This window comes from Stegostoma tigrinum, chromosome 17 (assembly GCF_030684315.1).
Source record: "Stegostoma tigrinum isolate sSteTig4 chromosome 17, sSteTig4.hap1, whole genome shotgun sequence".
Taxonomy (NCBI): domain Eukaryota; kingdom Metazoa; phylum Chordata; class Chondrichthyes; order Orectolobiformes; family Stegostomatidae; genus Stegostoma; species Stegostoma tigrinum.
In genome coordinates this window covers 10,195,211-10,221,895 of record NC_081370.1, presented here as the reverse complement: position 1 = coordinate 10,221,895, position 26,685 = coordinate 10,195,211, and the positions used below count along the sequence as shown (strand labels likewise).

The following is a 26,685-nucleotide window of genomic DNA, read 5'->3' as shown; positions in this document are numbered from 1 at the left end:
GGTTTAGAGGGATATGAGCCAAATGCTGGCAAATGGAACTAGAGTAATTTAGGATATCTGGTTTCATTGACGAGTTGGACCAAAAAGTCAGTTTCAATGCTGTACAACTCTATAACTCTATGACTCTAACACTCTTACAGTACTTAAAACAGGAAAAAAAAAACTTTCTCTTTCACATTTGCTGAGTTTAATTTAACAATGCATTCAATTCAACATCTTTGAGGCTTAATACAAGTCACTCTGAAGCTTTCTAAGTTTCAGATAACCCTTCTGGGTTTTAATCAAATACTTCTGTTCTGGAACCTTTCCTAAATTCCTTACAGAGATGTAATTTTTTTAATAACAGTCTCAACACCACGTCTTCTTCTCAGGAGCAACATTTTTACACATCAAGTTTTAGCCAAAACTTCTGCAAACTGTCCTAAACTGAAATTAAAAAGCCATGAGTATTTCTCCAAGCCAAAATTTTTCCAGAATCTTCCATATGAAAACCTAAACATTGTGTACTTGTTACCTCTTCCAATGTGAATAAATCCGTATTAATCTCCAGCAAGTCTTCCCCGAATACTTTGTTTTAAAATAAATCACTGTGGTGACAAAAATACCTACAAGTTAATCATTAAACCCACTCAGACACTTAACAGCCGCATGCTGATAATTCAAAATTCAAAAAATCCAAAAACAAATGATGTTAAAATATAGATAAATCACACATCTTACATCAGACAGGATTACATTTCTGTTGAGTACCAAAGGTAAAAGGTTAAAATTTCTCTAAAGATAACAGCACAACTCTACAAATTACCATAACATGTCAAAAAGAATGGTGAACAATCAAAAATCAGTTTTGTATCCAGACAGCGAAATTTCCCTGAATCCCATCCCTCCTTATTTTCTGAAAGAGCCTACCATGTGGAACCTTATTGAATGCCTTGCTAAAATCCATATCCAATACACCCACTGTTCTAAGACTTGTGAGGCATGACCTGCCCCATGCTGACTATTTCTAATCAAACTATGCTTATCCAAATAATCATAAATACTATCTCTTAGAATCCTCTCCAATAATTTGCCCACCACAGAATTAAGACTGACTGGTCTATAATTTTCCTTAGTCTATTCTATCAGAGCTCCTCAGGATAATGTTTTGACTCAAACATTTCTACTTATTTCATTATGATTCACCCACCATAAAATCCAAAGTAGATAACATTTTAGTTATTTTCTTCAACATTCAGCAAGCTTTAATCATCTTCCCCTGATCTTTAACGGTCTTTTGTAATTATAAATAAGAAACTGAACATCATTCAGGACAGACTGCTGATAGAGATTGCTTATCAATATGCATTCCACTGGACTCAATATCTATCCCTATGACACTAGGATACAATGGCTGGAATACAGAGATAATGGGAACTGCAGATGCTGGAGAATCCAAGATAATAAAATGTGAGGCTGGATGAACACAGCAGGCCAAGCAGCATCTCAGGAGCACAAAAGCTGACGTTTCGGGCCTATACCCTTCATCAGAGAGGGGGATGGGGTGAGGGTTCTGGAATAAATAGGGAGAGGTGGGAGGCGGACCGAAGATGGAGAGAAAAGAAGATAAGTGGAGAGAGTATAGGTGGGGAGGTAGGGAGGGGATAGGTCAGTCCAGGGAAGATGGACAGGTCAAGGAGGTGGGATGAGGTTAGTAGGTAGATGGGGGTACGGCTTGAGGTGGGGAGGAAGGGATGGGTGAGAGGAAGAACAGGTTAGGGAGGCAGAGACAGGCGGAACCCTGCAGCCTAATGGTATCACTGTGGACTTCACCAGTTTCAAAATCTCCCCTTCCCCAACTGCATCCCTAAACCAGCCCAGTTCGTCCCCTCCCCCCACTGCACCACACAACCAGCCCAGCTCTTCCCCTCCACCCACTGCATCCCAAAACCAGTCCAACCTGTCTCTGCCTCCCTAACCTGTTCTTCCTCTCACCCATCCCTTCCTCCCACCCCAAGCCGCACCCCCATCTACCTACTAACCTCATCCCACCTCCTTGACCTGTCCGTCTTCCCTGGACTGACCTATCCCCTCCCTACCTCCCCACCTATACTCTCTCCACCTATCTTCTTTTCTCTCCATCTTCGGTCCACCTCCCCCCTCTCCCTATTTATTCCAGAACCCTCACCCCATCCCCCTCTCTGATGAAGGGTCTAGGCCCGAAACGTCAGCTTTTGTGCTCCTAAGATGCTGCTTGGCCTGCTGTGTTCATCCAGCCTCACATTTTATTATCATGGCTGGAATACACACAGTTTTCAATAAACAAGCCAAAGTCATTTTACCAGCATTTCCCAATGCTATTAATTCTACTACCAAGGAATGCAAAAGTAATAACAGAATAAAAACATCAAGTTCCTCTCCAAGCCATTTATTCTACCAACTTGAGCATACTCATCACTTTTTCACAGTTGTTAATTCATTATCTTGGAATTACCTAACAGTGTGGGAGCAGCATCTCTACAAGAACAGCATTGTCCAACAGGAAGGCACAACATCACCTTCCAAAGGCAACCAATGATTAACAATGAAAAGTCTTTCAGTATTTCACCCATTTGAAAAATGAATAAAGAAATCACAGATATATAAAAATAGACAGTAATATAACCTCTTGTAAATACACTATCAAGAAGTATCTAATCTGCAACTTTTGAAAAGAAATTTTCAAACACTTTAAAATTACAAAATTATCAATGGCTGTACCCTTAGTTTTTAGAAACTTATCAATTTTTTGAATTCCTGAGATAAAACAGAAAGTTTTTTTTAAAAAGTTAAATAAAATAAAAATGGTAAAGTAATAAAGTTGATGATGTAGTACACATTATTCCCATGGACATGGAGAATGAGCTTAACAGTGTTAATGTTAGATATTGTAGTTTAACAATTAAAATAACAAATCTTTAAAGGACTAAGATGATAGCATTCAGCAGTTGAAATGAAAATAAGCATCAGTTACAGGTTAAAAAAAATCACAATATTGGTCAATAGCTAGTTCATTACTTTCGGGTGTGAGTCAGTTTTAAGAAACACTGCTGCAACAAACCTTCATTTGATATTTGCTACTTACTATTTGATTGGCTTAGTGAGCATGGGTCGCAGTCCTTATCTTGAGCAGACTGACAATGTTCAATAACTCTCCAGGAATCTACAAAACTGCTAGCCGTTCCCTCCTGAATTCCCATACTACTCTTGAAATCATTTTGAGAATTTCCATCGAAATTGCCACAAAGCCCTGAAAGTGAATTACATTTGTAAATAGCAAGATCAAGTATAATTTTAAAAAACAGCTTTTACAATTGTAGGTAAACAAATTAAGGACTATGTAGCATATCAACTACTTTTCCTCCATCTACATTTGGCAGAATATTGCTAATTTAACTAATAACTGGGTATCCATTGTCTTATAAGGTAAGTGTCCTGTTACGAAGGTGTTACACATCACAAGGGCTCCGATATCCCAATTACTGGAAAGTTGCAGTGCAGTGTCGACTGAAGCTGCGTGTCAGGAACATTTAGAAATCCTAACATGGCTGACTTTGTAACTGTGATCTCTGTAAAGGCAGTCAGAGGCTCAGATAGCGAAGTAGAGCAACACTTAAGAACTTTATTCAAGCAAAACACCAGTAGCAGTTGCTGGGGGAGGGGTTCCAAAACTCACTCAGGATTTTGAGCTATCTCCAAATACATCGATAAGAAAGTACTTCTTTTACACCTATACACAAACAAGTTGATGCAACCCCAAAACGATATTAATTACTATCTACATCTAGCATAAGCAGTAAATCTAACAACACCACACAGTTTACTATCAGTGGTACAAGGCTCCTACATTATCACACTGGAGGGCTATTGTCCATTGAGACCTTTATCAAAAATAAACATAGAACATAGAATAATACAGCGCAGAACAGGCCCTTCGACCCTCGATGTTTCACCGACCTGTGAACGAATCTAAGCCCATCCCCCTACACTATCCCATCATCATCCATATGCTTACCCAAGCACTGTCTAAATGCCCCTAATGTGGCTGAGTTAACTACATAGGCAGGTAGGGCATTCCACGCCCCTACCACTCTCTGAGTAAAGAACCTGTCTCTGATCTATCACCCCTCAATTTGCAGCTATGCCCCCTCGTACAAGCCAACTTCATCATCCTAGGAAAAAGACTCTCACTGTCCACCCTATCTAATCCTCTGATCATCTTGTATGTCTCTATTAAATCCCCTCTAAGCGTTCTTCTCTCCAATGAGAAAAGACCCAAGTCATTCAACCTTTCCTCATAAGGCCTTCGCTCCAGACCAGGCAACATCCTGGTAAATCTCCTCTACAACTTTTCCAATGCTTCCACATCCTTCCTGTAATGGGGCGACCAGAACTATACGCAATATTCCAAGTGAGGCCGCTCTAGCGTTTTGCAGCATGACATCTCGGCTCTAGAACTCAATCCCTCTACCAATAAAACCTAACACGCTGTAAGCCTTCTTAACAGCACTATCAACCTGGGTGGCAAATTTCAGGGATCTATGTACACGGACACCAAGACCCCCCTGCACATCTACACTACCGAGAATCTTTCCATTTACCCAGTATTCTGCCTTCCTATTATCCTTCCCAAAGTGAATCACCTCACATTTATCTGCATTGAACTGTATTTGCCACCTTACAGCCCAATTCTGCTGTTTATCCTAGTCTCCCTGCAACCTGCAACATTCTTCCACATTGTCCACCACTCCACCGACCGTAGTGTCATCTGCAAGTATGCAAGCACTATCTTCCAACTAGTTACCTGTCTCTGCTGCAGCAAGCAAGTGCTCTCTTAATCCTTTCTTTCTTTTAACCCTTACCTATATATTTGTCCCTTACTACAGATCTGTGAGAAAACTATACTTCTATAGGAAATCTACGCTTATACAGTTTTCCCCTTCAACTTGGAGGAAATTGCCCAGGTAATTGAACACCCTGATTGGTAAAAACCTCTCCATCTGAACCCTCTGAAGAAAACCATTAAACAGAAAATCTGAAGGGCTCGGTATTTATTTCTCCCACCTCATCAGACCCAATCCCACCAGGCTTCATATCCCAACTCACCATACATGGAGAAACCAATAAGTTGTCTATTGCAGCTCCAACAATGGAGCATGCAGAATCCTCTTGCCATAGAGAATTTCAAAGATCACAACCCTTTGAATTTTTCCTCATCCCTGTTCTAAATGATTGACTCCTTGTCTTGGCAGCATGATCATAGAATTTGGAGAATCCAACTAACTAAAAAATCTGTGTCTATCCTATAGAGGCACTTCACATCTTGAATTATTAAATTAGATTAGCTCTTGTTATTCCAAATGCCAGAGAATGTGAACTTATTTACCAAGCATCACATCAACTTTTTCATCCCAGAGACAAGTTCAATGAACATTGACTGGACTGCTTCCAATGCAAGCATATTATTTCTAAAATATGGAGAGCAAAACTGGCAAATCTTCTGGCTTTTTTAGTGTTGCACTTGGAAATAGAGAACATTTCATTCAGCAGGAGGGTAATGAAAGAAACCTGCCACATCCTGCCTCCATTCTGATTATGCCCATGTCAGGAAAGTCTGTGGTTTCCTAATCTGTTAATTGAGGCCCTTAAGTGACCAGTTAATAATTATTATAGGACCTCACCCTCCCACCACCGGTATTAATGCTCCTCTGCACAACACTACATGATAAGTAAACCTGCAGGGATGATTATCTTCTCTGGGGGTGGAATGTCCCTCTTTCAAAGGGTCTGAATATCTAAACAAAGAATCTTGCGTTGAGATGAATCGATTACTTTACAAAATAATCTCAGGAGATGCAGGCACAGATTAACAATCATTTATTCGCCAATACATTGGAACAGCACCACCCCAGAGAAAAAAAAATCGTAAATATGCACTATCTTAGAGCCTTCAGTTTAAGGCAGCAGGTCTGACAGCTCTGTTTGATTTCACTCCCTGTTTTTAGTCTCTGTTCACATTAAGTACCTTAACTTCGTTCCTCTTCGTAGCGTCTAACTTGGCCCTTAATTCTGGTTTGAAATGTGTACCTTCAGTTGCAAAGACAAATCCAACAATGCTCAGATCATCAAAGATCAAACAAAAGTTGAGATATATGTCGGGACCATGGAAATCCTGCTATGTACACATTCACTGAATTGCCCAAAGTTTCTGAAAGATTTATTTCACTATTCCAAACCCTTCACAGAAGTCTCTGTCATTGAGTTTAGTGTCAGTTGTGCAGGACTTGCCTGAATTTTCACCCTGGGAACGATATGCTAGTTGACGCCTGGGCTAACTCATCAATTATTCAGGGTAACTAAACTGAGCATCATAACTGACCCTTCAAGCACCTCCTGCTTGACATGACCAAACCCATATCTTCCCACCACCTTCTCTCACCGTCTACCTGATTTTTCTCCAAGGCAACAATCCATCCAAATCACTGACTATCCAGTAATGAGATTCACCTGTACTCTGACTGCACTCCAGCTCTCCAACCTGACTACGTCCTTGGCTTCATCACATCCTGACCAGACTATACTCTAACCTAATCCAACTAGATTACCTATTCATCAGTTAGTCCATTTATTAATGCACTCACCAACTAAAACAACTTTAGCCCTTTAAAAACTTACTTTAACATGGTAGTTATTGCAGTGAAATGGTGGGCACACTTTATGTTTTTTTTAAAATACTTGGCAGTCTCTTCCTGTGGATTTTTCCATTGGCTCATGGATGCTTCAGCCAGATAGAGAGCCCAACTGAATGTCAATAAAGAGTCAGGTGGCAGAAATCCTGGTAAATACGCACAATGGATAATGTTGACCAAAAGATCCAAACCAAAATATCTGTTCTATGCCACTGCCATTTCCTTATTCCCCATAATTTGTCTCAGCTGCTAAGGGACTAACATTTACTTGAGCTATTCTCCTGTTTTCATGCTTAAAAGGAGTTTGCACATTCTCCCTGTGTCTGCATGGGTTTCCTCCCACAGTTCAAAGATGTGCAGGCCAGGTGGATTGGTCATGCTAAATTGCTTTTTTTTCAGGGATATGTAGATTTGGTGGGCTGTAGGGGACGGGTCTGGGTGGGATACTCTGAGGGTTGGTGTGGGCTTGTTGGGTTGAAGGGCCTGTTTCCACATTGTAGGGATTCTATGATCTATGATCTAAAAGAGATATTGCAACCTCTACACCACGCCATATTGGTGCACATAAAAAGTTAATACAGTGAAAACCTGTCCTACATAAATGGGGACAGAAATAAATATCATTTTTGTGTTATCTTAGGCAGCCCAAATATACAGGGTTTTGAAGAGCCATAAGGATGAAAGTTCATTGCTCTTACACAAATTCAGCAATATAACTTTCCTTTTGTTTGAGATTGAAGTTTTGTTCATAGAATCTCTACAGTGTGGAAAGAGGTCATTCAGCAACAACCCTTCTAAGAACATCCCACTCATAACTGTAATCCCGCACATTATTTTAGTTTTACCATGGCTAATCCACCTAACCTACACATCCCTAGGCACTATGGAGCAATTTAGCATGGCCAATCCATCTAACCCACACATCTTTGGACTGTGGGAGGAAACCAGAGCAAACCCACGCAGACATGGGGAGAACGTGCAAACTCCACACAGTAACCCAAGGCTGGATTGAACCCAGGTCCCTGGCATTGTGAGGCAGAGGTGCTAACTACTGCGCCATGGTGCCACCCAGTGTTGCTATTTATATTTAAATTGATGCACTTGAAAATTAAAAGTGGACTACACAGAAACACATACACATTCTTAGCACACGAACCACTTTGAAGACTCACCTGATGTTGTTGTGACACTTGAGGTTTCATGTTTGAGATTAAACTTATTGCAAAATAAGCCAAAGCCAAATTTGTTTTAAAAGTTAGAATTTAATCTGCTCTGAAAAGGACCAAACTTTGAACTGCAAAGAAATGAGAAGTTGAAGGGAAGTAACAGTTCAAATTATTTCAAACAAGACCAGAATTTACAGCTGTAAATTTTATTTTTGAAAATATTGAGGTGGCAATTTTTGATGCATAAGAGTTTATCGAGCAAGAAGTTTTCAATTGTCAGAAGTCAGCATCCTGGCACATGGAACAATGAAAAGGCACTGCTAAATAAATAGGTCTTGAAGTACCCAGTAGACAGTAGACAGAGACAGTTATTCTTGAAAATTCTAGTGGAGTATTTTGTATTTGGTTCAGGCTTAAAGATTGTCAAAGGATACAGCGAAATATAGACAAGTTGCAGATATATGCAGAGACATGGCAGTAGTTTATCCAGGTAAGTATGAGGTGCTGCACTTTGGGAAATCAAATGCTAAAGAAAAGTATACATTTAATGCAGAACCCTGAACAGCACTGATGTACAGAGGGACCTTGGGGTTCAAATCCATGGCTCCCTGAAAGTGGCCACGCAAGTACATAGGCTGGTAAAGAAGGCATATGACATCTTACATTTATTGGTCGGGGAATTGAGTACTGGGGTCAGGTTGCCATGTTGCAGTTTTATGAGACTTTAGTTAGGCCACACTTAGAGCACAGCGTTCAATTCTGGTCACCACATTACATGAAGGATGTGGAGGCTTTTGAAAGGGTGCAGAAGAGATTTACCAGGATGCTGCCTGAATTAGAGGGTATGTGCTAAAAGGATAGGCTAGTAAATATGGGTTTGTTTTCTCTGGAGCAGTGGAGGCTGAGGGTAGACTTGATAGAATTCAATAAAATTACAAGATGCACAGATAGGGTTGATGGTCAGAATTTTTTTCACAGAGGTGAAATGCCTAAAACTAGGGGGAAAGGATTGAAGTTGAGAGGAGGAAGTTCAAAGGAGATGTGAGGGGCAAGATTTTTCATATAGAGAGTGGTAAGAATCTGGAACATGCTGCTAGGGGTGGTGGTGGATAGATACAAGTCATGGGACTTTTAGATAAGCATATGAATATACAAGGGATTAGTTTCATTTGTCACCATGTTCAGCATAACATCATTGGCCAAAGGATCCGTTCCTGTGCTGTACTTTCTTATGTTCTATGTTCTAATGAGTATAAAGTGACTCAGAACAAGGTTGAGCTACTGTACCTTAAATAGACCTGAAAAAAAAACTGGAAAGCATGCTGAACATTAATGCTTTAAGACAAAACCAAGAGAAGAAAGCAAAAGGAAAACAGAAACAGTTAGAGAATGTACCTCAGGGCATAGAAAGACTATTCAGAAATGAGTTTCTAGAGCTTGAAGCCAAGATTTCCAAACCTGAGAAAAGGAAGAAGAGTTTCGAGCCCAGAAAGAAAGCAAGGAGCATAAGGAGTAAAAAAGAAACATTCAGCTACAGAAGTTGGAATTGGAGTCAGAAGTGTAGAGAGACAAAGACCAAAAACAGCATCAAGCTGCTCAGGATAATCTCACTGCTCAATAACAGCCAAACCCCATAAAACTGAAAAAAGCCTAAAGCTTTAAAATTCTCCCAATTTATTCCCGTATATGAATCCTTCTTTATAACTTTTGAAACAGCAGCAATTATCCAGGAGGTGTGGACACTGGTGATATAATGCTATTTACAAAATCAGCCCAAGCAACCTTGTCCACTCTGAAGTGATCAATCACAAAAAACTAAGGATGAAATCTTCAGCACCTATGTGCTCATTCCAGAAGCATATTATCAGCAGTTCTGAAATTCACACAACAAGCCCAAGCAAACATAGGTGGTATTTGAAAGAATCAAATAGACCGTGACCAATGGATATATTCTTTATTCTAGGCCACACTTAAGACTGAATAAGAGAATTGGTGATTATAGAGGAGTTCAGAAATAGTCTAACTTGCAACATTAAAGCACACATCGGAAAACAAAATGTTGTTTAAGCAAGCTGGGTGTAGCAATACCATTTGGACAGCAATAGTTGAAAAATGCATTTCACTGCCATTGTTGTTGACAATCATCCACTAACGAGTATGATTGTCCACCTTGGAAATCCATATCACTGTATATGGGTTCAGTGGGTTTTTGTGTGGCTGATGAAGCTGATCCTAGAATCACATCTCCAACCATATGTTTAGCTCAAGTTTCCAGGAGGTGGAAGTGGTCCTAGACCTTGAGATCACAGACATTCCTATCTCCGGCTCATTTTCCACACATTCACTTGCCGATAGGTGTTCTAGAAGAATTGTGGCTCCTTCACACAGGGGATTCCTCTAAATTGATTTCTTCTAACACATGTTGGCATTTCTGCTATAATCATGGTCTTGGCATTTCTGCTGTATTTTTTGACAGAAGCCTTCAGCAAGTGTTTGAAACACTTCCTTTGTGTTCTTCTTGTTCAAATGCATTCCTTGACCTGGGCAAAGAAGATTTGCTTTGGCAGTCAAAGCTCTGGCACCCTAAGGAGGTAGTCAGACAAGCAGAGATAACAAAATGTGGGGCTGGACGAACACAGCAGGCCAAGCAGCATCTTAGGAACACAAAAGCTGATGTTTCGGGCCTAGGCCCTTCATCAGAAAAAGGGGATGGGGAGAGGATTCTGAAATAAATAGGGAGAGAGGGGGAGGTGGACTGAAGATGGATAGAGGAGAAGATAGGTGGACAGGAGAGTATGGGTGGGGAGGTAGGGAGGAAATACGTCAGTCCGGGGAGGACTGACAGGTCAAGGGGGAGGGATGAGGTTAGTAGGTAGGAAATGGAGGTGTGACGTGAGGTGGGAGGAGGGGATAGGTGAGAGGAAGAACAGGTTAGGGAGCCAGGGACACGCTGGGCTGGTTTTGGGATGCAGTGGTGGGGGGGCAGATTTTGAAGATTGTGAAATCCACATTGATACCATTGGGCTGCAGGGTTTCCAAGCGGAATATGAGTTGCTGTTCCTGCAACTTACTGGTGGCATCATTATAGCACTGCAGCGGGCCCAGGATGGACGTGTTGTCTAAGGAATGGGAGGGGGAGTTGAAACGGTTCGCAACTGGGAGGTGCAATTGTTTATTGCGAACCAAGCGGAGGTGTTCTGCAAAGCCGTCCCCAAGCCTCCGCTTGGTTTCCCCAATGTAGAGGCAGCCACACCGGGTACAGCGGATGCAGTATACTACATTGGCAGAAGTGCAGGTGAACATCTGCTTGATGTGGAAAGTCATCTTGGGGCCTGGGATGGCGGTGGCGGGGGAGGTGTGGAGGCAGGTGTAGCACTACCTGCGGTTGCAGGGGAAAGTGCCAGGTGTGGTGGGGTTGGAGGGGAGCGTGGAGCGGACAAGGGAGTCATGTAGAGAGTGGTCTCTCCAGCAGGCAGACAAGGGTGGGGTCGGAAAAATTTCTTTGGTGGTGGGGTCGGATTGTAGATGGCGGAAGTGTCGGAGGATGATGTGTTGTATCCGGAGGTTGGTGGGGTGGTATGTGAGGACTGGGGGATTCTGTTTTGGCGGTTATTGCAGGGGCGGGGTGTGAGGGATGAGGTGCGGGAAATGCGGGAGACACGGTTGAGGGCATTCTCAACCACTGGCGGGGTGGGGGGGTGGGTGCGGGGGGAGTTGTGGTACTTGAAGAATGAGGGCATCTGGGATGTGCGGGAGTGGAATGCCTCAGCCTGGCAACAGATGCGGCGGAGGCGAAGGAACTGGGAATAGGGGATGGAATTTTTGCAGGAAGGTGGGTGGGAGTAGGTGCATTCCAGATAACTGTGGGAGTCGGTGGGCTTGAAATGGACATCGGTTTGTGGATGGTTGCTGGAGATGGAGACAGAAAGGTCCAGGAAGGTGAGGGATTCAGGATGATTGTGGCCTCAATGCTGGTTCTAATGGCTGATCGAGAATGCTAATATTAGTACGCCTGTACTCCAGCCAATGTGGAGAATCCACCATAGCATTACTGGTGCTTCACAAGGATCTTCGGGTGGTGTCTATGCATAGTTTCAGAGCCAAGAAAAGATTTGAAGGATGATTGCCCTGTACACAAAGATCTTAGTATCAGTGGAGATGTCATGATTGTTGAAGGCTCTCTTCCTTAAGAGTACGAAGCTGGCACTCACAGATTGGATGGAATGTTGAATATTTGCATCAATGTCAGCCTTAAATGAGAGTTAGCTTCCCAGGTTAAGGAAATATTTCATGTTTGGGAGGATATCTTCATTGATCTTAGTGAAGGGATGGACTGGAACTTGCCCTGGGATGATTTGGTAGAAGATTTGAGTTTTGTTATGTTTACGGCTAAGACCAATTCTTCAGCATGCTTCCATGGAGGCAGATCACCAACACCTTCGCAAAGGCTCGTAAAGCATGGAATAATAAAAGTAAAAGCAGATCAAACAGCCTACATCAGCACAGTAAAATGATGAGGGAGGTACAAATAAAAGAAAGTTAATACCCAACGTGTGGAAGAAAAGTTGTGGTAAGCAAAACTGCAAGTCCAGAACTACATCCGTTCTACAGGCAAAGAAACAAAGAACATTTCTGGCATTCAAAGGAAACCACAGGTAACCCATAACCATAAGCACTAAAGTGGTAACAATTTGTGCAACCATTAAGGGAGAGAAGTGTGCCACAATTTCACCCATGTGGAGAAATGGTCCCTAGTGATTCCAAAGAACTAAGATGGGGACTTATATACTCCGAATCCCAGTTACTTTCAGTAACTACTGACAGGGAAAATTAAGGACTTCCCAGTTCATCCACCTTCATCCTGTGTTGCACTCTACTTAACCTACTATCCTAGTCAAACCTATTATTTTTCAGCAACACGTAATTGGACTAATAATAAATAATAAATGGATGAAGAAACCTCTCATCTTGAAGCAACCTATTATCTTCACGATATTGGATGCTGAATACCCAAACACCACTCCCATTTTCTTCAGTCCCTCCTTCCTCTAATACCTCAGAGCAACACTTTCTCCATGTTCCTCACTTCAAGACTCATTCAGCTCTAAGCTCCCAAGAATGGAGTCTTTACAGTTCTATATTAAAGTCACACCCCTTTATAAACAGCAAATCAGTCTCGTTTCTCACTCCCCATAATCAAAATGTGCACCTTTCTGCATCTGTGCCTCTAACCATCATCAAATATTACGTTGATCTCATTGCTCCAGAAATTATAAAGACCAAACCTGTTCTTACTTTCACTGTGTAATAGTTTTGCTATTCCCATACCAAAGCTCTGCCTCTCAATTTCAACCACTTTTCAATTGGCTGAAATGCATCTATACATCCCTTCCACTGAACAGAATTCCTTCCCCTCGCACTGTCAATGTTATAATGTCCAACAGCATAATCTCCGGACTAATATTACACTAAGTTCAGCAAAGCAATTTAATTATTCTTACCATGAGTGGTCATGGAGAAGTTCTCATCAATAATAATATACAGTTGCATAAATGGATGAGTTTGAACTTGCATCTCCAGGCCAAAACTGGATTTTACCTGGATGTAGCTGGAAGATTGCCTATAAATTTTAATGTTTCCTGAAAAAATAAAATTGACTACATAGTCAATAAATTCATTGATAATTATGTATCTTATTTAAAAGACTGAATCAAATCTTATGGCATACAACTGAAATATGACCACTTAGATTTCACTCTATTGAAAGTAATACTAAGTGAGTATTAGAGAAATGGTTTTTACTTAATTATATCTTCAGCTGTTTATGTGAGAGAAATTGTGTTTTCTCAGTGCAACTTTGAAATTAGAATCTCAGTCATGCAGCATAGAAACAGATCCTTCAGCCCACTATATCTACACTGATTAACAAACACCAACTCTACTAATCCCATTTACCTGCACCTGCTCCATAGCCTACTACATCCTGTGATTTTAAATATTCATTTAGATGCTTCTTAAATATTGCAGGTGCACCTGGCTCCACCGCTCTTTCAGACTGCAGGTTACATATTTCTACTACACTCTAGGTGAAAAAAAAGTTCTTAAATCTCTTCTAGACCACTTATCATCTCCTTAAATTTATGCTCTCTAGTCTTAGCCATGGAAATGATTATGATCTACTCTGTCTATACATAGAACATAGAACAGTACAGCACAGAACAGGCCCTTCAGCCCACAATGTTGTACCTCTCATAATTTTGTATACCTCAGCCAGATCTCTTCTCAGCCTCCTCTGTTCAAAGGTAAACAAACCCAGCATATCCAATATCTTGTCATAACTAACATTGTTATCCCAGGTAACATTCCGTCTGTGTGGCGTTTGTACATTCTCCCTGTGTCTGGATGTGTTTGTTCCGACTGCCCCGGTTTCCTCCCACAGTTCAAGGTGTGCAGGATAGGTGAATTAGCCATGCTAAATTGCCCAGTGTCCAGGAATATGCAGGCTGGGTGGGTTAGCTATGGGAAATGGTGGGTTTTAGGGATGGGGGTGAGTCTGAGTAAGATGCTCTTCAGAGGATCAGTGTGGACACGATGGGCCAAATGGCCTGTTCCCATACTGCAGGGATTCTGTAGATCCTGGTGATTCTTCTCCAGCTTCTCTAATATTCCATCTGTGATCTAACCAATGTTTCATAAAGTTGCAACAAAACTTCCTTGCTCCCATATTATATTACTTAACTAATGAAGGAAAGCATCCTGTTTGCCTTCTTCACTACCTTGTCTACTTGTGCTGACACCTTCAGGGATCTAAGGTGCCTTGGTTCCTCAGTAGTCCCTGGGGACCTACTATTCGTTGTGAATGTCCTCCCTTATTAGACATCCCAAAATGCATACTTATCAAGATTAAATTCCATCTTCCATTGGTCTAATTCAATAGCTGATCAATATCAGACTGTAGTTTAAGACCAATCCTCCTCACTATCAACTTTAACACCAATGTTAAAGTCACCTGCAAACTTACTACTTAAACCTTCTGCATGACATCCAGTGCATAATGTACATAACAAATAGCAAGGGTGCCAGCAGCAAACTCTATAGTACATTGCTGGCCACAGGCTTCCAACTACAAAAACACCCCTCCTTCATCACCCTTTGCCTCCTATATCCAAGCCAATTTTGGATCCAGTTGGCCAACTTGCCTTGGCTGCCTCAGCTAACTAATTTAATGTTTTTTTTTGAAAAGGTGACTAAATATATTGATGAAGGTTGCGTACTTGATGTGGTTTACATGGACTTCACGAGGTCCCATGTGGAAAGCTAGTCCAAAAGACAATAGCCATCATGGAAAGCTAGTCCAAAAGAACTTGAACTGTGGGAGGAAACCGGAGCAGTCGGAACAAACACATCCAGACACAGGGAGAATGTACAAACTCCACACAGACGGAATGTTACCTGGGATAACAATGTTAGTTATGACAAGATATTGGATATGCTGGGTTTGTTTACCTTTGAACAGAGGAGGCTGAGAAGAGATCTGGCTGAGGTATACAAAATTATGAGAGGTATAGACAGAGTAGATCATAATCATTTCCATGGCTAAGACTAGAGAGCATAAATTTATGGGATCCAAACCTGGTTTCCAAATATGATGCAAAGAGTGTTTGTGGAGAGTTGTAATTGGAAGCTTGTGACCAGAAGTTCTTCCCACCTACAAACAGCTCTAAATTCTCAGCAGCAACTGCTTTCCATCATTAAAAAGGGATTCATCTTTTCCTGAAATTTCCTGAATTTTTTTTGCTGTTTAATAAGAGAAAGCAAGACAATACTGTAAGATGTAGACCCGCCTTAGCATCCATAATTTAAGTCAAACAACATTATAGAAGCTCTAGGGTGGTATGAATATTTTTCTTTATTTTCAATCCATTAAAGTGCATAACAAAATCCAGACATATCTAAAATTATTTAAAATTTTTCATTCTGTTCTCTCTAGAGAATTATTTAAAAAAAGATTGAATGAAGAACACCAGTAAATCCTCAGCTGTAAAATGGTACCACTGCAGAAGAGAAAAGCTCTACTGCACTCTTTCATGCTACTTTGCTATTCCACCATATTAGGAAGCTGTTACTTGATGTTTCATGGCGGTTGGTTGGGGAAAGATAAACTGGAGGAAGAACAGAAGACAGTGATCATGCAGACATACTCTCAATTGCTAATAACTATATATTTTTTAGTCCAGTAAACTGGGTGAAGTCTCCCAAGCAGTTTACATTTAGTATTTACCATCATTCACAGATTTATCACATCTGTTTTCTCATTGCAATATAAATGGCCATGCAGACCCAGTCGGACATCTACTCTGAATTCTAGCTATCTTAGCACAATCCAAAGTACAGTAATTATAAATAAAGCTATCTTAACTGGATCTGACTGTCAGTTTGATTTCAAAGAAATACGAAGAAAAAGGAAATTATCGTGGAGCTTGTGAGTAATTTTGATTCATAAACATTTAAATATAACAGAATCCCAGCATTGGTTTCTAATCTCAAAAAAAAATTATACCTTTTGAGAAGTATTCTAATCAGCACCTTATAAACAAAGGTCACGTTGTCCATTCTGTAAGTACCAGCTGTGGCACACTTGATAGCATTCCCAATCCAAGTCAAAAGGTTCTGGTTTAAGACTCATTTTAGGATTTCAGCACAGAAATGAAATCTAGAATTCCAGAGTTATCACTGGAATCTTGGGGCCAATACCAACAAACCCAGAAACAGATCCTCTGACAATAACAATTATCATTATATTGCTGTTTTTGGGTCTTTGCTCCATACAAATTGGCACTGTGCTTCTTACATTACAACAGTGACCCACACTTCAAAACTGTCAGACAAGCATGTCATCATTTTCCTTTTCTAATTTGGTCTACAGCGGTAGAGAAGAACCAATAGGGAGTCTAAGTTTAAGTCTTGTTTTAAATAAGGTACAATTCATTACATGATAGCAACCAGGTACAAGGTACATTATTAAGACATATATTATTACAAAGTCATAAAATGTTATAAAAGGCACAATATAAGTGCAAATTGTTCTTTTGCTGTGACTATCTCTAAGGTAGATTCACCTGTACAAGATCAGTGTGTAAATTGGGGTTCCAGGGGAAAGTAAAATATTTCGTTCTAGAATCCTGCATTAATGGTTTAGTGCCGAAACTCCACAAAAATGGGAACTCTGATACACTATGGGGATGAGTTTTCATAGGGATTATTGTTTATCCACTAATAGTGTGGAGGAAAAAGGACTGTAAAACTGTAAGTATGGCTATTCTATTTTTCTAGAATACTTCCAAATAGGTCATACTGCATCAAAACATGAACAATGTCCCTCCCTCAAAAGCTGGTTGCCAAGCTTGCTGAGTTTCTGTTTTAACTTCAGCTGTCCAGCATCCACAGTACTTTTGTCTTTTTTTTTCCTGAGCTTTATCATGGCTCTTGCATTAAGGCTATAATGGAGAAGGGAAGCAATACAGGCCAGCTGCTATGTATGGTAGCACAGTAGAAACAGTAGCAACTGCTTCTATGTTCACATCCCAGGCCCAGGATCATTGAGGGACCCAGGTCACCCGTGATTGACAGTGGGACGGAAGTCACAGCATGAGGATTGTGGTTAGGGAGGGCTCAGGAGTCAGCTACCAAGTGCCTCTCAATGAGTGAACACACCCATGCGCCCCACATCCCACCAAAAGCCAAACAGCAACTCTGACACAAGAGAGATAACAAGGTGTAGAGCTGGGTAAACACAGCAGGCCAAGCAGCATTTGAGGAGCAAGAAAGCTGACGTTTAGGGCCCAGATCCTTCTTCAGAAAATTTTCTGAAGGTTCTAGGCCTGAAACTGCTCCTCTGGTGTTGCTTGGCCTGCTGTGTTCATCCAGCTCGAAACCTTGTTATCTCAGAATCTCCAGCATCTGCAGTTTCTACTAACTCTGACACAATGTAGTTTTCAGCTTCCCACATGGTGAATCTCCCTCTGGGGGATATCACGAGGATAGATTCTGAAATCAGTGCTAATTGCCCACTTAGGGACCTCATTGGCTGGCATGGTGGCAAATATGTTGAAGAGTATCATATCCCAGATTTAACTTGGGCAAAAGCAATAACATGGCAGAGTTCCCACCCACCACCTTCTGGTCTGATGAAATACCCCCTCCACCAAACACAACATAAAGGAGGGCATTGAGTTATACGCAGAGTTTCTGCATTAACCAACAGTTACGCCAAATATATTGTGTCTTTTGTGCTAATTTTGGACTAAGCATGTGATTGATAACAATATAAAAACACTGACTGAAATTCAAAACAAATGTCCATCCTGATAATACTTTGTTTGATCATTGTATGCAGTGGATAGAGATACAGGCTTTATTCAAAATTGGATCTACTATGACAATTTAGCACACATATACTATATGAAGATCAATTGGACTCTAAACAATTTCAATAGAATGTTGATTTTACCATCTTGATAGGGTAACTTCATAATTTTATTGTTGACTTCTATCATGTCTTGCTTCGAAATTATTACTTTTGTCTGTGGAAAAGAATAGAACACTCAAATAATAATTTGTAAGGTTAACTTGATGTGATATATTTAAATACAACATTGACAACGAATACATTATCCAGCAAAACTGACTTTGTGGATTGACTGCCTAGAAGTCATATTATTTTTATTTCCATGAAAATTAACATGGGACAGTTTCTTTAAGAGCCAGCTGATCCATAATGCCAGTTTGATACCTTCAGCAAGTCAAACGTTTTGCATCCGATTATATGTTATTGTCATTAATGTGGAGTTTATGCTTAACACAATTGTTCATCTTCATCTCATCAATATACAATGTAATCAAAATAAAACAAATAAAATTGCAGACACATTAATGACAATAACATACAATCGGATGCAAAACGTTTGACTTGCTGAAGGTATCAAACTGGCATTATGGATCAGCTGACTCTTGAAGAAACTGTCCCACGTTAATTTTCATGGAAATAAAAATAATATGATTTCTAGGCAGTCAATCCACAAAGTCAGTTTTGCTCCCAGGTAGTGAGGTGAAAATTCACCCAATGAAATGAAAAGAGCAAAGGAAGAACGGATTATTATAAAGCAGGCACTACTGAGATTAGTGACATACAAAATGCTTAAATTATCACAGGTGCTAAAAATCTTAAACAAAAGTAGTAAAAACTGGAATCACTCAGTGGGTGACATAGAATTTTCCAAATAGAGTTCTTCATTATAACAGAACAGCAAGGTTGTCAGATATCAAATACATACGACTGGTTGAATCTTTCCAATATTTTCTTTGATCATTTTATCAGTTTTAATGCTACAATGATCCATTTTCAAAATAAATTCAGTTCATCTTGGCAAAATATAAGGATGGTATAGGCCTTAAATTTCACAATTTAGATAAACACTTCGGAATGATTTTTATTGCAAGAGTAGGGAGGTTATACTTTAGCAAAAGAACACACCTAGAGTACTATCTTTACAGTATAGATATCCTTATGTAAAGAATTTGCAAGAAGTTTTGAGAGACTTTATAGACTAATACCTGGAATGGACAGTCTGAACCAGCTAGACTTGAATCCACTGGAGCTTAGAAGAATAAGAGGCAACATGATTGAAACAGGTAAGATCCTGAAGGAACCTGATTGTGTTCATGATGTTTCTCCTTGTTTGAAAATCTAGAACTATGGTTCACTGTTTAAAAATAAGGGGTTGCCCATTTAAGATAGAGATAACAAAGTTTTATTTCTTCCAGTCAAGAGTCTTTGAAACACTCTGTTACCACCACTTTTTGAGTCAGAATCTTTCAATATTTTCAAGACAGAGGTAGTAGAGTCTTGATAAACTGTGGGATGTGAAAGGGTCTTGGAAAAAAGTGAGAATTTTGAGTAATCAGATCAGCCGTGGTCTTCCTGAATGGCAAAACAAGCTTGAGGAGCTGGATGGCCTACTCATGCTCCAAATGTTTATATAAATGAAAACTGATCACAGTTAGATGTATCACTTATAAATAGAGGAAGGTGGTCTACTACTGTACAAACCTAAACAGATAAAGGAAATTGCTTACTGGTCTGCAAATATCATTGAAATTTTGAATGATCCAAAAGAGCTAGGTGTTTTGTCATTTGCCATCTCCCACTAAAGGTTTAAATGATTCATGCTCCAAACATACAAAGCCTGCTGCAATTAATGTACAGCAATCAGTACAAGGTCACATTTCAAGGCATATTTTCTGTCATGGCAACCTGCCTCATCAATGACTAAACAGTGGTGGACTCTTCTGCATCACTTTCAAATACAAATTCAGGAGGTTTAGTAAATTGACTATGATATGTAGGGGAAACCTTCCTTGAATAGATCAAGATTTTGGATACTTAACCAAACAACAAATGCAATTGTTGGCACTCTTTACTGATTTACTTTTTGTGGTAAATAAGAACAAAGACAGAAGAAGTGACTGTAAATTAAGGAATGACAGCTAACATCAATCTGAAGAAATCAGCACTGAGAGAAATACAAAATAGCAACACAGTAAAATCAGATTATATGTTCATACTGAGCAAGTAGATTCAGAAACTGTTTCGTAAAGCATCTGTGCTCTGTTCGCGACAAACAACACCACCTTCCAGTTGCCAGCCATTTTAACTCCACTCCCATTCCCTGGGTGACATGTCCATCCTGGGCCTCCTCCAGTGTCACAATGATACCACCCCCAAACACGAGGAGCAACACCTCATATTCCGCCTCAGGAGCCTACAGTCCGATGGCCTAAACATAGAATTCACCAGTTTTAAAATCTTCCCACTCCTCGGCCTTTTCCCACGTCCAACCCTCTCTCTCATCCCCACCTCCTTGGCCTCTTCCCTTGTCCAACCCTCCCTCTCATCCACACCTCCTTGACCTGACACAACCTGTCCATTTTCTCTCCCACCTATCCGCTCCTCCATCTTACTGATCAATCCCCAGCACTCCCACCTGCACTCATTTATCACCATCCCACCTACCTTCCCCAGCCCCACCACTCCGCTCTCTATTTATTTCCAAGATTCTTTCTCCCTCCTCATTTCTAAAGAAGGGACCTGTCCAAAACGTCAACTTTCCTGCTCCTCTGATGCTGCCTGGCCTGCTGTGTTCTTCTAGCTCTATACTGTGTTGTCTGTAAAATTGAGCAACCTCTTCTCGACACATGAGAGACAATGGTTTTCAATGAGGACTTAACTAATCTATGTCAAGTAAGTAATAATAAATTAAATTTTCCTCACCCAGTACTCTCAGTTGTATGGTATTGTGTTGCACCAGGATAATGTTAACAAATAGAAGTGCAGTAAAATCAACAAGATATCTGAAACCATGTAACAGCAACAATGTTCAGCAACTGGAAGGCACTGAAAAGAGGTCTCTGCAGTAGCTTGAACCATATACAAATGTAGATTAAATCAGAATGCTACACTATAGTGATTTGCTTTTATGACAGAAGAAGAACAGGAGAACCTATTTACTTGTAAGATGTTTTTGCTTTTAGTGGGAATATTTGCCAGGGCATTCACGAAACCTGGTACATGGTACTCACGTAGAGATGGTAAGAACGGCCGATGCTGGATACTCACCTGATTGGTAGCATAGATGACGCTTGTTAGCTGTGTTTCTGAATATCTAACACCAGATTTATCAAACACTGCTTCGATGGTACCAGAATCTAGCATCTTAACACTCTGCAGCACAAAAAGCAGCAATTAGTAACTCACATACAGATGGACATAATTGTTTAAAACTAACTTTCCGCCAACATATATGTTCACTATAAGCTATTCTTTCTATGATCTATTCAGTAAATTTACTCAAAAGGCTTCACTTAAATCTACTGTAACTTCTATATTACAATAATAGATGTGGCAAATCCTCACTGGAAGTCATTATTGCTTTCCTGAAAATCACAACTTTAAGTTCAATAACTTTCACTAAATCATTGATTCCCAGACAAATCAAAGATCTCATTGCATTAGGTTCCTTCATACATTTCTTGCGTTAAAAACGTGCACAGGTTTAATTCCTGATCTTGTGTATTCTTCCCTGAAATAACTTGCAAAATAAAAGGAACATGGTACTTCAAGACATTTCACAGCAGAAAACGATTCCAAAACATTAAGCTGAAATGGTGAATATTCCTAAACACCAAGATTCATAAACTATTTCTAAAATCTTTATTTCTAAAATTTCTAAAATCAGTTGTTTTAGAATATGGAAAGAATGCAATAAAAATGTAAGTCTTGTAAATACATGTTAAAATAACTGACGTGATGAAGTTTTAATTGGTCAAGACCCATATTGCGGTAGAACTAGTCACTGCAGGCAGAACTATCTGCAATGACTAAGCTCAGCTACTATGTAGAGCCCAGGACTTCAATGCAAGTGTGAAATGGAAGCAAGGAAATGAGCTGACAGCACAGATTTTAAAGATAAGAAAAAAAGGGCAGAATCAGGAGCAGGAGGGTGGTGGTACTGGGGCAGTGGGGAAGAGGGACTGAGGGCCAGGGCGAGGACAGGGATCAGAAGAAGGGCAAGTGACTCCAGATTAACAACAATAAGCATGATTCTCAACTGTCTCATAAAAGAATAATGGAAATGAATCATTAATCTCAAGTATCGCCCTATCACCTTCATCTCTAAATTGTCCTCTCTTTAATACCTAAATAACGTACTTAGAAATACAATTGTGTTCCTGTTAACATAGTTCCTTAGCTTTCCTGTTGGCAGTCTTGGTCAGGACCACCCCACCTGGATTCAGCTCTGGGCACCACTTCTCAGAAAGGATATTCTTAGTCTTGGAGGGAATGCATCACAAATTCAACAGAATTATACCAATGATTAGGAGACTAAATTATGTTAATAGCTTGAATAAGCATGGCACCTATTTACTTGAATTTAGGTGTTGGTGTTGATGTTAAAAAGATGACTCATAGGTGGTAAATTCAGATAAGGTATTTATTCTGATATTAAAAAATCAAAAATTTCAAATTATAGCGATGTAAATCAGGAGTCTAATCAAAACATGCTAATTTACATAAAGCAATCTAGAATACATTCTTGCAAAGGGCTGTGGATGCTTTTGAAATAGGGTGATAGATTTTCATTTGATAAGGGTATCAAGGGATATGCAATGCAAAGAGTAAATTGAGCTAAGTTATAGACAGCCATGTTTGATCTGAATAGCAAATCAGTTCAAGGAATTTGAAAGGTGCATTTCTGTCCTTATACAACTATTATCCCTTTGTGTTTCCATTTTGTAAACAAAACAGGATCTTGACCAAAGTGAACCAATTTTATTTGAGTATGTTAGAAGTAGCAGTTCAGGCATTTTTTGAGCACACCTGTAACCAGCATCAACATTGATGTCTGTGGCACTCAAGTTAAAAACTGTAAATATCAATATCCATTCCTACCCCCTTGGTAGTCATTCTCACTGTTTTTGTTCAGAAATCTATATAGCATGAAAAAAAGCAAACATCCCTGGTCAACATCACTAAGATGATTTCAATCTGGTTTACAACATGTCTTAATATCTCCACTGATCAAATTTAAGATATTCACAAATCAAAAATGACAGTGTTGGTTCTTAAGTAAAGGATTAATACAATAGTTTAGTGGAAGTGGAATGGAGGGGAGAAGTAAGAGATTTATCCTTGTTAAGAAATAGTACTGCAAAAGCATTATGATCATGATTTTGAGTAAAACCTGTAGTCGATGAATTTCCAAACGTTTAGTTCACCGCAAAAACCTTGGGATATTTGCCATTTTTCAATATTTTTTCTGCTCAAGTTACTGTGAAGACACACCATTTAAAAATTCTTTTAAAATTACAATAACGAACATCAGGCCCAAAAGCACATTATTTTACCAAGCATTAATGCTCCAAAAATAAACAGAAAGGAAAAATAATGCAACAATTAGAAACAGGACTGATTCTTACTATTTTTTGGTTGTGAGAGTTCTACTGAGTTTTCTGCAGGGTTTCTTGCTGCAAAACCTAGTGGGGTTTCTCTCCATATCTTACAATACTAAACTCCTTAACTACCTACCCTTCTTGCCTGATTTTAGCCCCATCCTAGCACCAGCCTATCACTCTTCATTCCCAGAACAACTTGTCACTTACCAGATATCCGTCAAAAGGCTAGAATCTCTGGTACCCACTCCAACTTAAAAAACACTGTGCATCTGGCCAAGTATTGGCATTTCAACATTGCCCCTTGGTGAAAAGCATAATTGCAGAGCAGCCACAAAGCCACGCTGCCCACAGCACATGTCAACATGGCTGACACTTCCTTGCACAAACAACCATATTCCCTCATTTTAGTCTCCACTTAACTTCTAGGCGACACAGCTTTCCTGTCCTTAGCTACATCCCATCATCTTTAATTCACTACTGGGATGTGGCTATCGCTGGATGGCCTGTATGTGTTGTCTGTACCCAGTTACCCTTGAGAAGGTGGTGGTGATCTACTGATCTACTGTAGTCCATTGGTGAAAGATGGACCCACAATGCCCTTAGGGAGGGAAATCTAGATTTTCACCTAATGACAGTGAAGGAATGATAACATACTTCTAAGTCAAAACTGAGAGTGGCTTGCAGGGGAACTTACAGGTGATGATGTTCCCACATTTGTATCTGCTACCCTTGCCCTTCTACACAGAAGTAGTTGTGGGTTTTGAAGTTGTTCTCTCAAGAACTTTGGCAAATATTTGCAGTGCATTCTGTGTATAGTATGCACTGCTACTACTGTGTATCATTTGTGGAGGGAGTGCAAAATTGTGGATGTGATGCTAATTAAGTGGGGCGCTTTGTTCTTAATGGTGTCAAGCTTCAAACACACTGTCTAAGTCACCAGTGCCCTCTGTAGCCTTGCATTTTGTCATTGTCTAATAAAAGAATATCTCATAAAGACAACCAGTCAATTCCAAGAATGAGCTTTTATCTATAGCCAGTGATAACAAACAAAAACAAAACAAATATGAGGTACAGTTCACAACCAGCTCTCATCTATCAATTTGAACAGGGTGACCTGCCAGATCCTGTGCGACTTATAGTGCCTGATGCAGCTGAGCCCTGTCATTCGCAAGGAGAGCTTCATCCTCTAACTCCTCTCACTTTTTTCAGGTCAAAGTGATCGCCCTGGGAACTCACATGAACCCCAGTGATGCCTGTCTCTTTGTGGGATACATGGAACATGCCTTGTTCCAGTTCTACTCTGATGCCTCCTCACAACATCTTTCTTTGGTACATTGACGGCATCAGTAGTGCTGGCTGTCTCTCTCATCTGGAATTGGCAAAGTCTGTCAATTTTGCTTCCAATTTCCTTCCTTCTCTCACTTCACCCTGTCCACCTCTGACTCCTCTTTTCCCTTCCTTGGCACAGACTGGGCACTGACATCCATTACAAACCCACCAGCTCCCAGTTACCTAGACTGTACATCTTCATGCCCTTCTTCCTATAAAGACACTATTCCATTCTAAATAAAAACCAAAAGAACTGCGGATGCTGTAAATCAGGAACAAAAACAAAGTTGCTGGAAAAGCTCGGCAGGTCTGGCAGCATCTGTGGAGTTAACATTTCGGGTACGGTGACTCTTTCTCAGAACTGATGGTGGCTGGGAAAACATCCGTTTATATGCAGAAAATAGGGAGGTGGGCGGGGTCAGCAGTACACGATAAGATAGAGCCCAAAGAGAGCGAAAGACTGTTGGACAGACAAGGGAATTGCTAACGATCAGGCTGGGAGGGTGAATAGTTGTTAATGGGGACTGTTAGCGACTAACAACAGGGGGTGTGTAGTGGCAGGCTATGTGGTAACACGGCCTGGTGTGTGGGGTGGGGGGCTGTGACATGGGAGAGATTAGGCCTTAAAATTATTGAACTCAATAATGAGTCCGGAAGGCTGTAGGGTCCCCAAGCAGAAAATGAGGTGTTGTTCCTCCAGCTTGAGTTGGGCTTCACTGGAACACTGTAGCAAGCCAGGGACAGAAATGTTGGCCAGAGAGCAGGGTGGTGCATTGAAGTGGCAGGCAACAGGTCATTCAGGGTCTTTTTTGCAAGCGGAGCATCTACGCTTCATTTCCTCAATGTAGAGGAGCCCACATTGTGGGCAGCGAATGCAGTAGACTAGATTCTTGGAAGCGCAGGTGAAGTGTTGAAGGTATGTTTGGGCCCTTGGATACTGGGGAGGGATGAGGTAAATGGGCAGGTGTTGCACCTTTGCTGGTTACAGGGGAAGGTGCCGTAGGGCTGTGGGCAGGTGTTGGGGGTCAAGGAACTGTGGACCAGCGTATCCTGGAGGGAATGGTCCCTGCAGAAGGTGGACAAGGGAAGGGAGAGGAGTATGCGTCTGGTGGTGGCAACTTGCCGGAGGTGGCAGAAATGGCATCTGATGATCTTCAGGATGTGGATGCTAGTGGGATGGTAGGTGACGATAAGGGGAACCCTATTGCTGTCGCGGGGGGGAAGAGAAGGGGTGAGGGCAGAAGTGCAGGAGATGGGTCAGACTGGATTGAGGGCTCTGTCAACAACAGAGCTGGGGAATTCTTGGTTGAGGAAGAATGTGGACATTTCCGAGGCTCCCTTGTCGAAGTTGGCCTCATCTGAACATATGCGATGGAGACAGAGGAACTGAGAAAATGGGATGGAGTCTTTACCGGACGTGGAGTGTGAGGATGTATAGTCCAGGTAGCTGTGAGAGTCGGTGTGTTTGTAAT

At 40.7% G+C, this 26,685-nt stretch overlaps 1 protein-coding gene across 1 annotated transcript in view; it reads right to left on the bottom strand.

Annotated features, from left to right (window-relative positions):
• LOC125459471 (mucin-6-like) overlaps window positions 1-26,685 on the bottom strand; it is a 210,458-nt gene that overhangs the window by 80,576 nt on the left and 103,197 nt on the right. The window contains exons 12-15 of the mRNA XM_059652220.1: window positions 21,549-21,653; window positions 18,384-18,456; window positions 13,375-13,512; window positions 3,104-3,268 (exon numbers count right to left, since the gene is read on the bottom strand). Of these exons, the coding sequence (XP_059508203.1) occupies window positions 3,104-3,268; window positions 13,375-13,512; window positions 18,384-18,456; window positions 21,549-21,653 (481 nt within the window). The remainder of the gene's footprint in view (window positions 1-3,103; window positions 3,269-13,374; window positions 13,513-18,383; window positions 18,457-21,548; window positions 21,654-26,685) is intronic.